At 42.0% G+C, this 13,550-nt stretch overlaps 1 protein-coding gene across 5 annotated transcripts in view; it reads right to left on the reverse strand.

The window, feature by feature from the left end:
• PSD3 (pleckstrin and Sec7 domain containing 3) overlaps positions 1 to 13,550 on the reverse strand; it is an 835,030-nt gene that overhangs the window by 363,307 nt on the left and 458,173 nt on the right. For all 5 annotated transcript variants that reach the window (XM_069742411.1, XM_069742393.1, XM_069742401.1 and 2 more), the window contains one exon: positions 8,730 to 8,819. In XM_069742411.1, the coding sequence (XP_069598512.1) occupies positions 8,730 to 8,819 (90 nt within the window). The remainder of the gene's footprint in view (positions 1 to 8,729; positions 8,820 to 13,550) is intronic.

Below are 13,550 nucleotides of genomic sequence, written 5' to 3' on the forward strand. Positions count from 1 at the left end.
TGGGGGCGGCGTACTGTACCAGAGTATCTTGTAACCTAGGGGACAGACCCTGCACAAAATGGCTCCTAAGGGCCGAGTCATTCCACTGTGTGTCAGTGGCCCACCTCCTGAACTCTGAACAGTAGTCCTCCGCCGGCCGGCCCCCCTGCTTGATCTTACGGAGTCGGGATTCCGCCAAGGAGACGCCGTCCGGGTCACCATGTACCAGCGCCAGAGCTGCAAAAAACTCATCCACTGACCACAGAGATGGAAAACCGGTCGGCAGGGAGAAGGCCCAGGATTGGGGTTCACCTTTAAGAAGGGAAATGATGATTCCCACCCGTTGTTCCTCACTCCCTGATGAACGAGGGCGGAGCCTAAAGTATAACTTACAGGCCTCCTTAAAAACCAAAAATTTATCTCTCCCACCAGAGACCCTGTCAGGAAGAGATATCTTGGGCTCTGGTTGAGCATGAACCTGGGCTGAAGCCCAAAACCCCACCAACTGCTGCAGCTGCTGCACCACCTCACCACGCAGCACCTTAAACTCGTCGGTGAGGGTCTGAAGCAGTTGGGCAAAGGCCTGTATTTGAGCCTTGGCTCACCAGAAAAAATGTGATGGTCGGTGTTAATGTCACGCCGTTTACGGCGATAAAGGGGCAGGACGGTTACTGGGACCCGCACCTGTCCCTGCCACTATAAGGGGCCCTGGCTTTCCCTTATCTCAGGGGTACCTATGAAGGTTAGGAGGCCTGAGCTGCCAGCGTATCCCTGTCTCCTGTGCACGCCCTATCAGTGACCCCCTCTCCCCCCAAGGAAGGTGGACTGCACCAGTGTATAAATATCACAATTAACAGGGTACACAGACAAAGTAAAGGAAAACCACACTTAGCTTAATGCTGCAAGGCACAGCACAGCAGGAAGAAACACCAGATACAACGGACACAGCTGTAGAACAACAGTTCCCAGCTAGCTCCTACTCCCGGCTTGGTCGCTGAAGAATGAACTAACACCGACAGTCAGCTGATGAACCAGCTGACCTCTTAAAGGATGGAGGGAGTGGTCACCACAAACATCAGCTGACCCAGCAGCAATGCAATAACATCAGCGGCCACCGGGGTGTAAAAAACTGCATTAACCCCCGATGACCAGAAAGGAAAAAGGTCTTAAACTGAGGCAAACCAGATCTGCCACAAATCCAAAATTGGATCGTGACAAAAATAATCTGATTCAAATTCATCAGGTTTTGGCACCAAAAATGCAGCAATACCTGATATCTGCAGTTTTTGCAGCATTTTTCGCACTACGCATTGCTTTCAATGGGTGAAAAACGCTGAAAAAAAAACCGCTGAAATAAGCGAAATGCTGCGAACACGGCCTAATAATGTCACTCCTTGTTACATCTGTGGCTCTCTTGCCTGCTCCACTGACTATTACTGTACCACTTCACCTCCTACAACCACATCTTGGCCAGTGTAATTAAAGAAGCCTATGTTTGGCTTCACTTTCCTATTGGTTCATTTTGATCACTATGATAGACCTTATAACAGTGATCAAGATAAAAAAAAATAGTAACTAAAACTCCCTTTTATTTTTATTTTTCCCTTTCCCTTAGGGAAAAATAATAAAATAAAAAATATATATTTATTTCCATTTTTCCATTAGGGTAAGATTTGGGCTAAAGTGAGTTAGGCTAAAGTTAGCGTTATGGTTAGGTTTATTGTTAGGGTTGGTATTAGGGTTAGGGGTGTGTTGGGGTTAGAGTTGTGGTTAGGGTAATAGATAGGGTTGGCATTAGGGTCAGATGCTGGGAAAGGTCAGAGGCCCAACACCTGCGCACTGCAGTACTTTACTTTGCCCTCAACAAGACAGATAAGTACGCCTGCGCAGGAGCGCCCATGGTGCGGAGTGATGAAGAAGCAGGAGGCTGGCGTCGCAAAAAGATGGGAGGCGCCGTTTCCGGACGGCACAGGACCACCCCCCAGGTGAGTTATAATATAACTTATTTTTCTTCACTTGCAGGTCAGACCGGGGACTTATCTACAGCATTATATAATGCTGTAGATAAGTCCTGAAAGGCAGTGGCCGCATTGTATAGTGGCAAAATCTGCTGACAGGTTCCCTTTAAAAGATAGAAGTGATATGCCACATGCACACCTTGTTATTGTTGTTAAAAAAAAATCGTTTTTTTTTTCTTTTTGAAAACATAAATAAAAATCTATTGAAACAGCTAAGAGATGAACATTTCAGCTATGAAAACCAATGTAGCGCGCTACGGTTGTATGAGGAAGTCTATTGAAGAGAACTGTAATTGGTGTAATATGAATCTATCTTATGCCATGGCTCACACTGTTGTATATTCTGTCATGCGAGAAAATTTGGGTCAAGTATTTACTGCCCCATAGTATAACATTGGTCCGAGTGCTATCCAATAAAACATTTCATAGCACTAGGCCAGGTTATACACCAGTGTGAGCGAGGCCTTAGGCTACATTCCCATGATCAGTATTTGGTGAGTTTTTCATGTTGCAGATATTCTGCACCGATTAGCTACATTCCTTGCGTTCTTTTGCATTGTGTTTTTGACTGCTTTTTTATCATGGTTTTGACACTGCAGTTTTTGTCTCTTTTTGATATGTCATGTTATAAATAAAGATGCTTTGTTTTTGATAATTCCTGGTATTTGGCTCTACCCAAACTGTATTGATATGGTCATGTATGGATTACATGCTTTTTTATGTGTTTCCACATATGAGTTTTTTTACACATCTGATGCAAATCTATAGGGAAAATCTGCATATAAAACTCAGTGTACCCACAAGAGAAATTAACATGTTGCCGATTTCAAACAGATCAGTTCACGCAGTAGAAAAAAAAAGCACACTGGGCATGAGATCTCCATAAATCCCATCCACTTTGCTGAAACTGTAAGGCCCCTTTCACACGTCATCTAAGGTCCTTCGCTCAATGCATTCTTAGGAACGGAGGCCGCCGCTTGCACCGCTGAGAGCCGGGGGCCGTCGGAGGGTAAGTATATCTCATATTTTTTTACTTTTATTTTTTTTTTACATGAATATGGATCCCAGGGCCTGAAGGATAGTCTCCTCTCCTCCAGACCCTGGGAACCATCCGGACCGCACACGCCGTATAAGACAACTGGGTGTATAAGATGACCCCTGTCTTATACGGCGAGTATATCCAAAACTCCATATTTTAAATGGAACATTTGGGGGTCGTCTTATACACCAGAAAATACGGGACTTTTCTGTAGCCCATAACGACACACAAGGTACAAGTACACTTAATGTGTTAAATATAACATTATATTGTATCATTTTCACTTTTGAAACCAGTCACTTTCTGAAATTACATACTTTATATCTTAACGGTTTACAGTTGCCTAAAAGTAATGTATACTTCTAAATACTGGAGAATCCCCAATGCTGGAGATGAGTTGAAATATCCATTCACGCATCAGCTGTAATATACAGATTTCCCTGCCTTCTAAATTAAAAGGACTGAAATAAAATGAGTCATCAGAAAATTATCTACTAAATCAGGTCTTATGTTCAATTTATTTTTACAAAAAATATTATAAATTGCATTAAAATAGAAATGTTACAATTTTCATACTTGCGACTGAGTTGTTCTAGACTCATGCCTTCTGATCCTTCAGAAAATCCACATTAATTTTTGCAGCAACCTACTGACTCAGGCCATGTCTTCTATTTTGAAGCATTTAACAAGCGTGTACAAAGGTCAATGTCAAGGTTATCTATGATATCACTATTGTGAATAGTGGATCAGCTGTGCGGAAAGGTGTAGACTGACAGTGTAATCCTATTCTTGATGAAAGTAAGGCTAAGTGTACACTAGGTGTTTTTGCAGCGTTTTTATACATATTTTATGCAAATCATGAGCTATGCTTTACAGTATCAGCAAAGTGTATGAGACTTCAGAATCTCATGCACACAGCTTGGTTTTTTGTCATCGGGATTTTGTGCATTGCATGGTTTTTAGCACAATGGAGCATGTCACTTCTTTAAGCGGTTTTTCAGAAGGTAGCAGGTTTTGCTGCTTTTTTTGTGCGTTTTTTTCAACACTAAACTTTAACAGCATGAATAAGACAAATTTAGCATGCCAAAACCGCAGCAAAAAAAACACAAGAAAAACCAAGGAAAACATGCTTTTTTTTCTGCAGCTTCTTTCCTACCAAGAGATCAGATGTGCTACAAAAAAAAAATGTATAAAAAAAAGCTTAGTGTGAACTTACCCTAAGACTTCTGTAAAGAACAGGCATGAGTCTAAATAGCAGAGTGGTAAATGCGAAAATTGCAAGATTTCTATTTTTTTTATAATAAAGATTGAGAATAGGAATAAAATAAAATAAAACACAATGTTGAGTTTTTTTTCTTCAAATACATAAAAACCTAATTTAAACAATAAGCCACTTTATGATGATAGCTTCCTTTTAGTGGAGGGGCGGATTGGTCCTTTAGTACACTTTCTGTCCCTCTTTTCTCCCCTTGCTGCAAAATATAGTGTTGCTTATGATCGTCACAAAATTAAATGACGTGAAAGATCCTGGAAGGGCAGAAGTGAAAGTTCAAAAACACAAGCCTCTTACACAACCAAATCAGATTTCCTGCTTTGGCTGGAAACACGTCTGTAAATAGAGTTTCTGGTTTAGCTACTTTTCCTTAGTCATGTTGCAAGGCTCGTTCAAGTAGGGCTGTGGAGTCGATAAGCCAAACCTCCGACTCAGTGTCCAACTGGTCCCCCCAGCACTGGTCACTACTGAGCCTGTACATAAAGTGCAGCACAGACTCATCTCAACTAAAAGCCAAGATCCTGAGATCAGGAACAGAACAGACAATTATAGGACATTTCATAGCTTTCCCAAATTCTTAGGAAAGAATTTACATCACATCCTGCATTAAACTACTGTACCCAATTTATTAGATATTTTAGGAGTCGGAGTTGGTCCATTTTATACCAACTCCGACTCCACCAAAATGGACTCGAACTCCATGACTCAGACTCCACAGAATGGCACTAAAGGGTCAATATTAACTTTTATGATTGTTACATCCAATAGGTGGTACCAGAAATAAAGTAATCTTCCTTCTGAACAGGCTATGTACATATTTAAGTTCCCAGAAGAGTATTACATGGCCTAAAAGTCTCCTTACGCCGGCTTAACACTTTCCACAAAAAGAAATATCCCTCCTTAGATCCACAAGCAAGTAAACACACTTAAATAAGCCAAGAAAACGTGATCTATTTGGATTTCATACACTAGCGTTCAAAAGTTTAGGGTCACTTAGAAATTTCCTTATTTTTTAAAGAAAAGCACAGTTTTTTCCAACTAAGCTAACACTAAATGATTCAGAAATACACTCTATACATTGTTAATGTGGTAAATGACTATTCTAGCTGCAAACATCTGGTTTGGAATGCAATATCTTCATAGGTGTATAGAGGCCCATTTCCAACAACCATCACTCCAGGGTTCTTATGATACTTTGTGTTTGCTAACTGTGTAAGAAGGCTAATGGATGGTTAGCATACCCTTGAAAACCTTTGTGCAAGTATGTTAGCACAGCTGAAAACAGTTTGGCTGATTAGAGAACCCATAAAGCTAGTTGAGAATCTGGAACATTACGTTTGTTGGTTCCATTAAACTCTCAAAATGGCCAGAAAAAAAAGAACTTTCATGTGAAACTCGACAGTCTATTCATGTTCTTAGAAATGAAGGCTATTCCATGTGAGAAATTGCCAAGAAACTGAAGATTTCCTACAAAGGTATCTATTACTCTCTTCAGAGAAGTGGGAGGCCCCACTGCACAAATGAGCAACAAGACAAGTACATTAGAGTCTGTAGTTTGAGAAATCGATGTCTCACAGGTCCTCAACTGGCAGCTTCATTAAATAGTGCACGCAAAACGTCAGTGTCAACTTCTACAGTGAAGAGGCGACTCTGGGATGCTGGCCTTCAGGGCAGATATCTAAGACTGTCCCATATCTGAGACTGGCTGATAAAAGGAAAAGATTAATATGGGCAAAAGAACACAGACATTGGACAGAGGAAGATTGGAAAAAAAGTCTTATGGACAGACAAATCAAAGTTTGAGGTGTTTGGATCACACAGAAGAACATTAGTGAGACTCAGAACAACTGAAAAGATGCAGGAAGAGTGCCTGGCGCCATCTGTCAAGCATGGTGGAGGTAATGTGATTGCCTGGGGTTGCTTTGGTGCTGGCAAAGTGGGAGATTTGTTAAAAGTAAAAGGAATATTGAATAAGGAAGGCTATCACTCCATTTTGCAACCCCATGCCATACCCTGTGGACAGCGCTTGATTGCAGCCAATTTCATCCTACAACAGGACAATGACCCAAAGCACACCTCCAAATTATGCAAGAACTATTTAGGGAAGAAGCAGGCAGTTGGTATTCTATCTGTAATGGCGTGGCCAGCGCAGTCACCAGATCTCAACCCCACTGAGCTGTTGTGGGAGCAGCTTGACCGTATGGTACGCAAAAAGTGCCCATCAAGCCAAACCAACTTGTGGGAGGGGCTTCTGGGAGCATGGGGCGAAATTTCTCCAGATTAACTCAGCAAATTAACTGCTACAATGCCAAAGGTCAATTGATGCAAAGGGAGCATTCTTTGATGTAGCAAAGTTTGAAGGAGAAAATTATTTTAAAAAAAATCTTTTTTTTCGAACCTTGTCAATATCTGGACTAGATTTTAAATTCATTTGGCAACTCTTTTGATTAATAAAAGTATGAGTTTTCATGGAAAGCACAAAATTATCTGGGTGACCCTAAACTTTTGAATGGTAGTGTATATATTTTTGTATGCATCAGTCCAAAATAAGAAATGATAAAAATCAATAGGAAAAAATAGTTATATAAAAAAAATGTCTAAAATAAAATAAAACAAAACACATTAACTGGATATTGATTTTTTTCATAATTAAAAAAGTTATGAAATAAGCTAAAGCATTAATTTCCTTTTTATAATACGCTTTTTAATATCATCAGCTTGTCTTTTACAACATGTCTGTTGGCTTGGAATATAGCCAGCAACAATGTAGACAGTTCAAAATTCAGTATATGGCTTCATTAGCGTTAATTATCAAATTGAAGGACTGTTCTAGGAAATGTGACCCTGACACTACACTTTAAACTTTTACACTGAAAAAAAAGGAATACCATGTGCTTTCTATTAAAGTCAGCGAAAATAAACTTTCTTGTAAGAAAATTAAAAATGAATTAAAACTCAAAAAACATCCATCACAGTGAAAAAATACAATTTGGTGAGGGTCATTTACTAACTTGAAGGAGCAGTGGTGAATTGTGAAGAGCCTGAAACATTCGTGAGCTAGTAGAATTCTGTCCAGTTACTCCAATTATAGTTTCAACTGTAAGAATGTTGAATTTTATTTTCACCGAGATTTGTTGCTAACGGGAATATTTTCCCCAAAATATACACAAGAAAGATTACTGCTATTTAAATGGGCATACATAAAATAATAAAAAAAATTAACTGATATTTTGCCAATTGTGACCTGGGTAGAAACAATGTTACTGATGGACACTTGGTACCACGTTCCGACACCGAGTCTGGAAGCCTACAGTTTATCTACATGCAAATATTATATTACCTGCATTCACAAAATGACCTACTATATAACTATAGGCTGGGTAGTTTGTCAAATTAATGATTGGTTAACTAATGACTAAGTCTCCACATAGTAAATCAAGTGTACTGTGTCAACTACTGCTCAGATAGTGGTGTAAGGGGCACACTGGGAGATTCACATGTTCCCCTGTGGGCCAGGCCAAGCCTTGACAGAAAGGTCATGTGGCATGAAATCACTATGGATTGTCATCATGCCAAAAAGTACAATGGAAATGGAGACTGGAGGAGTATTACATTCATTACTGTAGTGCAGCGGTGTCCACACTGTGCAGTGATGAGGTATTGACCCAGGAAAGTTCAAAGTATACGTAGTTTAATGTCCAAACTCACAACATAAACTGCACACGGCATCCTCCAGTTCGCAGCCGGGAAACAAGACAGTCCGAATCCGTGACCTGTTGTCGTGGGCAACTGCACCGCCGTGTATGCTGGGAGTGTCAAGCTTTTTGGCTCCACTTCGCTCACACAGGCTGACGTTCTGCAGAGCCTCCTGCTCTGCCGGTTTGCAAAACAAGACTGACGTACCAAACCCTTTGCTACAGGGTTTTTACAAGAAACCTGAGGCCATGGTCCACTTGTAAGACCTGGCCGGGAGGAAGCAGACCGCCCCACTACAATCTTGTAGTCCACTTCAAAACAAAAGCCCATGGTAGGTTTTCTTAAATCAGCCTTTGGCAAATAGCTTGCCCAAGACCAATACTTACTTTTATTTTGCACAGCAATCACAGCTATGCCTGTGACTGCAATGCACTCCCTTGGCTTTAAAATGCTTCTATGCGCATGCTGGGAACACATAGCAACCCTCGCATATAACACCGGTCACTGCCTCACACTACATACAAGAATTTAGAAATCTCAGAAAACGGATGAAACTGTGGTAATCTAGACACATTTTGCCTTAATCAAATCTAATCATTGACACTAGATGAAGACAGATTACAACTAAAATGTACATAATATAATAAGGAAAGAATGGCCTAGTGACATCATTACATAACAATTACAGTGCTAAAATAGGGAATTTGCCATAGGAAGGACAGACCTTGAGAAGCCCCCGTGGGAAATCCGTCCCTTCATTCACCCCTTGAAGATTGGCAATGAATTCCTGACAGCTCATCTTCTTTCCAATATTCTGAAAAATGGAAGGTCATGAATTAAAAATGATATATTTCCTTGTACCCGCATTAATTCAAATGAGACCAAATCAATGTTTTAGACAGATATGAAATGAATTGCCTGAAAGTATGACTTTATTACTGCTACAGGTTTTTTTCACAAACATGACTGGTGTTAAACACATATATGTAATTAGAAGAAGTGCAAGGTGACGTGATGAAAAGCAACTCAACACAAATGTGAGAAGACAGCTCAGAAGCCTTATGTGGACAGAAGGGCAAGGAAGCAAGCATTCACGTGGTATCCTGATGTGCTGTCCTGATGTGGTATACTGATCTGGAACACCACACATTACTGGATGAACGTGGACATAGTAAAACTTAGCGTTCTGCTGCCTTTATTTAAGATGTCTCTAGCCGATGGCATTCTTATGAATTACAACCAAATCTTGCTCCAAGATGGTAGTTCACCACTGAACAAGACAGATGACCTGGCCTTGACTAATCAAACCTATGCCTGTAATAAATCATTAGATACACTTCAGCTCTGTGACATGTGCCACAATGCTATGCTTGGTAAAACATATCTGTCAGGAAAGAACATTCATCAAAAGAAGAGCGATGAAATAAAATCATACGGAATCCTGATGAGCCTCTGAAGTATCCATAATAAAGCACATTGCTTGGTGTGTCGGTGTCATATAGTACCCCTATATACTACTAGATGGTGGCCCGATTCTAACGCATCGGGTATTCTAGAATATGCATGTCCACGTAGTATGTTGCACAGCCCACGTAGTATATTGCCCAGCCACGTAGTATATTGCCCAGCCACGTAGTATATTGCCCAGCCACGTAGTATATTGCCCAGCCACGTAGTATATTGTCCAGCCACGTAGTATATTGTCCAGCCACGTAGTATATTGCCCAGTGACGTAGTATATTGCCCAGCCACGTAGTATATTGCCCAGTGACGTAGTATATTGCCCAGTCACGTAGTATATTACCTAGTCACGTAGTATATTGCCCAGTCACATAGTATATTGACCAGTCACGTAGTATATTGACCAGTCACGTAGTATATTGACCAGTCACGTAGTATATTGACCAGTCACGTAGTATATTTCCCAGCCACGTAGTATATTGCCCAGTGACGTAGTATATTGCCCAGTCACGTAGTATATTGCCTAGTCACGTAGTATATTGCCCAGTAACGTAGTATATTGCACAGACACGTAGTATATTGCCCAGCTACGTAGTATATTGCCCAGCCACGTAGTATATTGCACAGCGACGTAGTATATTGCCCAGCCACGTAGTATATTGCACAGCGACGTAGTATACAGCACAGAGCCATGTAGTATACACCAGACATGTAGTATACTGCCCAGTCACGTAGTATATTGGCCAGTCACGTAGTATATTGCCCAGCTACGTAGTATATTGCCCAGCTACGTAGTATATTGCCCAGCCAGGTATGTAACAGGTTAAAAAATAAAAAGAAACATATACTCACCTTCCGAGGGCCACTTGTAGTCCTATCGCCTGCGTGCACCGCAGCAGCTTCCGGTCCCAGGGTTGGTATGAGCACAGGACCTGTGATGACGTCGCGGTCACATGACCGTGACGTCATGACAGGTCCTTCTCGCATAGCATCCTTAGCTCCGGAACCAGCCGCTTGCACTGCCGAGGACAGGAAGCGACGTCGGAGGGTGAGAATAACCTTTTATTATTATTATTATTATTTGTAACATTAGATCTTTTTACTATTGATGCTGCATACGCAGCATCAATAGTAAAAAGTTGGTCACACAGGGTTAATAGCTGCGTAACCGGAGTGCTTTACACCGCGCTCCGGTAACGCTGGCATTAACCCTGTGTGAGGGCTGACTGGATGACTGGAGGGGAGTATGGAGCGGGCACTGACTGCGGGGAGGAAGGAGCGGCCATATTGCCGCCGGACTGTGGCCGTCGCTGATTGGACGTGGCAATGGTCGTGGGCGTTTTGCCATGACCAATCAGCGACTTGGATTCCATGACAGACAGAGGCCGCGACCAATGAATATCCGTGACAGAAGGACAGACAGAAAGACGGAAGTGACCCTTAGACAATTATATAGTAGATATGCTTGAGTGCTAAGTTCTATAAGTTTCACAAAAAGTATTTCACTGTGAATTTAGAATGGTCACAACCTGAATATCATTACCTGGAGAGGACACATTACTACTGATATACTATCCTGAAGCAAGCATCATATTTTGGACATGTGCAGAATGATATCTGCTAATTTTACAACATAGTTACCTATGTAGGTCTGGGTACACACTCAGCTTGTGGCTGCTGTCAGGTGTATATATTCATAAGGTATATGCATGACAGTGGCTACAGTCTGTATGGATGCCTGGGCATCACTTCATCAGGGAGCCATACATTTTTTGTAGTGACCCTCTGAATTGGAAAGTGGAATCTAGAGCACCTTGCTGTAACTGCATGCCAACACATACCATCCAAATGAAAGCCAAAAGTGTGCCATCTGATGAATGGGGATCTAAGGGAACATTAAAGAATTTGACAGAAATAAATTGCACAACGCACTTAGCCTTAGGGACCCCATACACAATGGACAGCAGTTGGCAGAAACAATGGTTTGTCCCAACCATTCGGCCAGCAGCTACAGTTGTGAAAAAAGCGTTTGCCCCTTTCCTGATTTCCTATTCCTTTGCATGTTTGTCACACTTAAATGTTTCACATCACAAAACAAAATCGACATATTAGACAAAGATAACACAAGTAAACCACAAAATGCAGTTTTTAAATGAAGGTCTTTATTATTAAGGTAAGAAGAAATCCAAACCTACAGCACCCTGTGTGAAAAAATTGCTGAACTTTTGGAAGGTGCATGTCCCATTACATCTGGCATAGAAGTAACACAGCATTTCAGAAAAGGAGCATCATACCAACAGTAAACAATGGTTGTGGTAGTGTGAGGCCATGTTCACACCATCCTTTTTTTCATGCCGCGATTTTCCCGCTGCGGGTCCGCAGCTGTTTTCCATGCAGGGTACATTACAATGTACCCTATGGAAAACAGGAACTGCTGTGCCCACATTGCGGAAAATCGCGAAAAAAGCCGCACTGAATAGCCGCGGTAAAAAAGAAGTACCATGTCACTTCTTTTTGCGGAACTGCAGCGGTTCTGCACCCATAGACCTCCATTGTGAGGTCAAACCCGCAGTAAAACCCGCAGATGAAAAAAATATCTGCGGGTTTTCTGCGGTTTGTGGTGCAGAACCGCTGCAGTGTGGCTGCCCCCCCGTGCCCCGATGCCACCCCCCCATGCTCCGATGCCACCCCCCGTGCTCCGATGCCACCCCCCGTGCTCCGACGCCCTCCATGTACCCTCATCTCCCCCCCTTATACTTACCCGGCCTTCCGGTGTCCGTCCGGCCGTCTTCTCCCTGGGCGCCGCCATCTTGCAAAATGGCGGGCGCATGCGCAGTGCGCCCGCCGAATCTGCCGGCTGGCAGATTCGTTACAAAGTGCATTTTGATCACTGAGATATAACCTATCTCAGTGATCAAAATAAAAAAAATAGTAAATGACCCCCCCCCCCTTTGTCACCCCCATAGGTAGGGACAATAAAAAAAATTAAGAATTTTTTTTTTCCACTAAGGTTAGAATAGGGTTAGGGTTAGGGGTAGGGTTAGGGGTAGGGTTAGGGGTAGGGTTAGGGTTAGGGTTAGGGGTAGGGTTAGGGGTAGGGTTAGGGGTAGGGTTAGGGTATTTTCAGCCATTTTAACCCTAAAAAACTTCCTAGAAAACACACAGACTCTGCATAGAAAACTGCATCAAAAAACGCATCAAAAAACGCACCAAAAAAGCACCAAAAAAGCACCAAAAAAAGGACCTGCGTTTTCTGCCAAGAGCTGCGGTTTGTAGTCCTGAAAAAAAAGGAGGGAAATCAGGAACGTGTGAACATAGCCTGATGGTCTGGGGCTGTTTTGCAGCTTCAGGACCTGGAAGTCTTGCTGTGGTAAATGGAACCATGAATTCTGTGGTCTACCAAAAAATCCTGAAGGGGAATGTCCGGCAATCTGTTTGTGATCTCAAGCTGAAGCACACTTTGTTTATGCAGCAGGACAATGATGCAAAACATACCAGAAGGTCCACCTCTGAATGGATTAAAGGGAAGGTTCACCAGTTTTCTTTTATTTTGGTTTCTTTGTGAAATGAAGCTTAAAATAGTAATTAAAATGTATTAATGCAATGTTTTCACTGTTTGAAAACATTTCTATAAATTATTATATATTTTCTTACAAATATATATATATGTACCACTAGGGGGAGCATTTTCCATTTTAGACCTCAAGCAGCTATAGTAAGACTTCCCAGCTTTACTGTTAGTAGCAAAATTGGGGCAGTAACTGCTGACATCACCATTTCCCTCCTCTTTTGGGTGGTCTAGTATCCCTGGGGCAGAATGAAGAGTAGAATCACAGGGCAGCGCCATTTTGTGGGTGACTGCCCTTTGATCTGCGATCACCAGCAGTTACTGTCTCTCTCTCTCTCCCATCAGTCTCTCACACCCAGATTACATGATTCTCTCACCACCATCCACAATACCAGGCCGTTCACTGCTGATCCGCAGCTCCTTGTTATCTTACTGAGGGATGAGTCACAACTCCTGCCAAGCGGCTGACAGCTCCTGTTCCAATAATGCTAATGGTACACTGGCAGCCTTCAATCT

This window comes from Ranitomeya imitator, chromosome 1 (assembly GCF_032444005.1).
Source record: "Ranitomeya imitator isolate aRanImi1 chromosome 1, aRanImi1.pri, whole genome shotgun sequence".
NCBI classification, from domain to species: domain Eukaryota; kingdom Metazoa; phylum Chordata; class Amphibia; order Anura; family Dendrobatidae; genus Ranitomeya; species Ranitomeya imitator.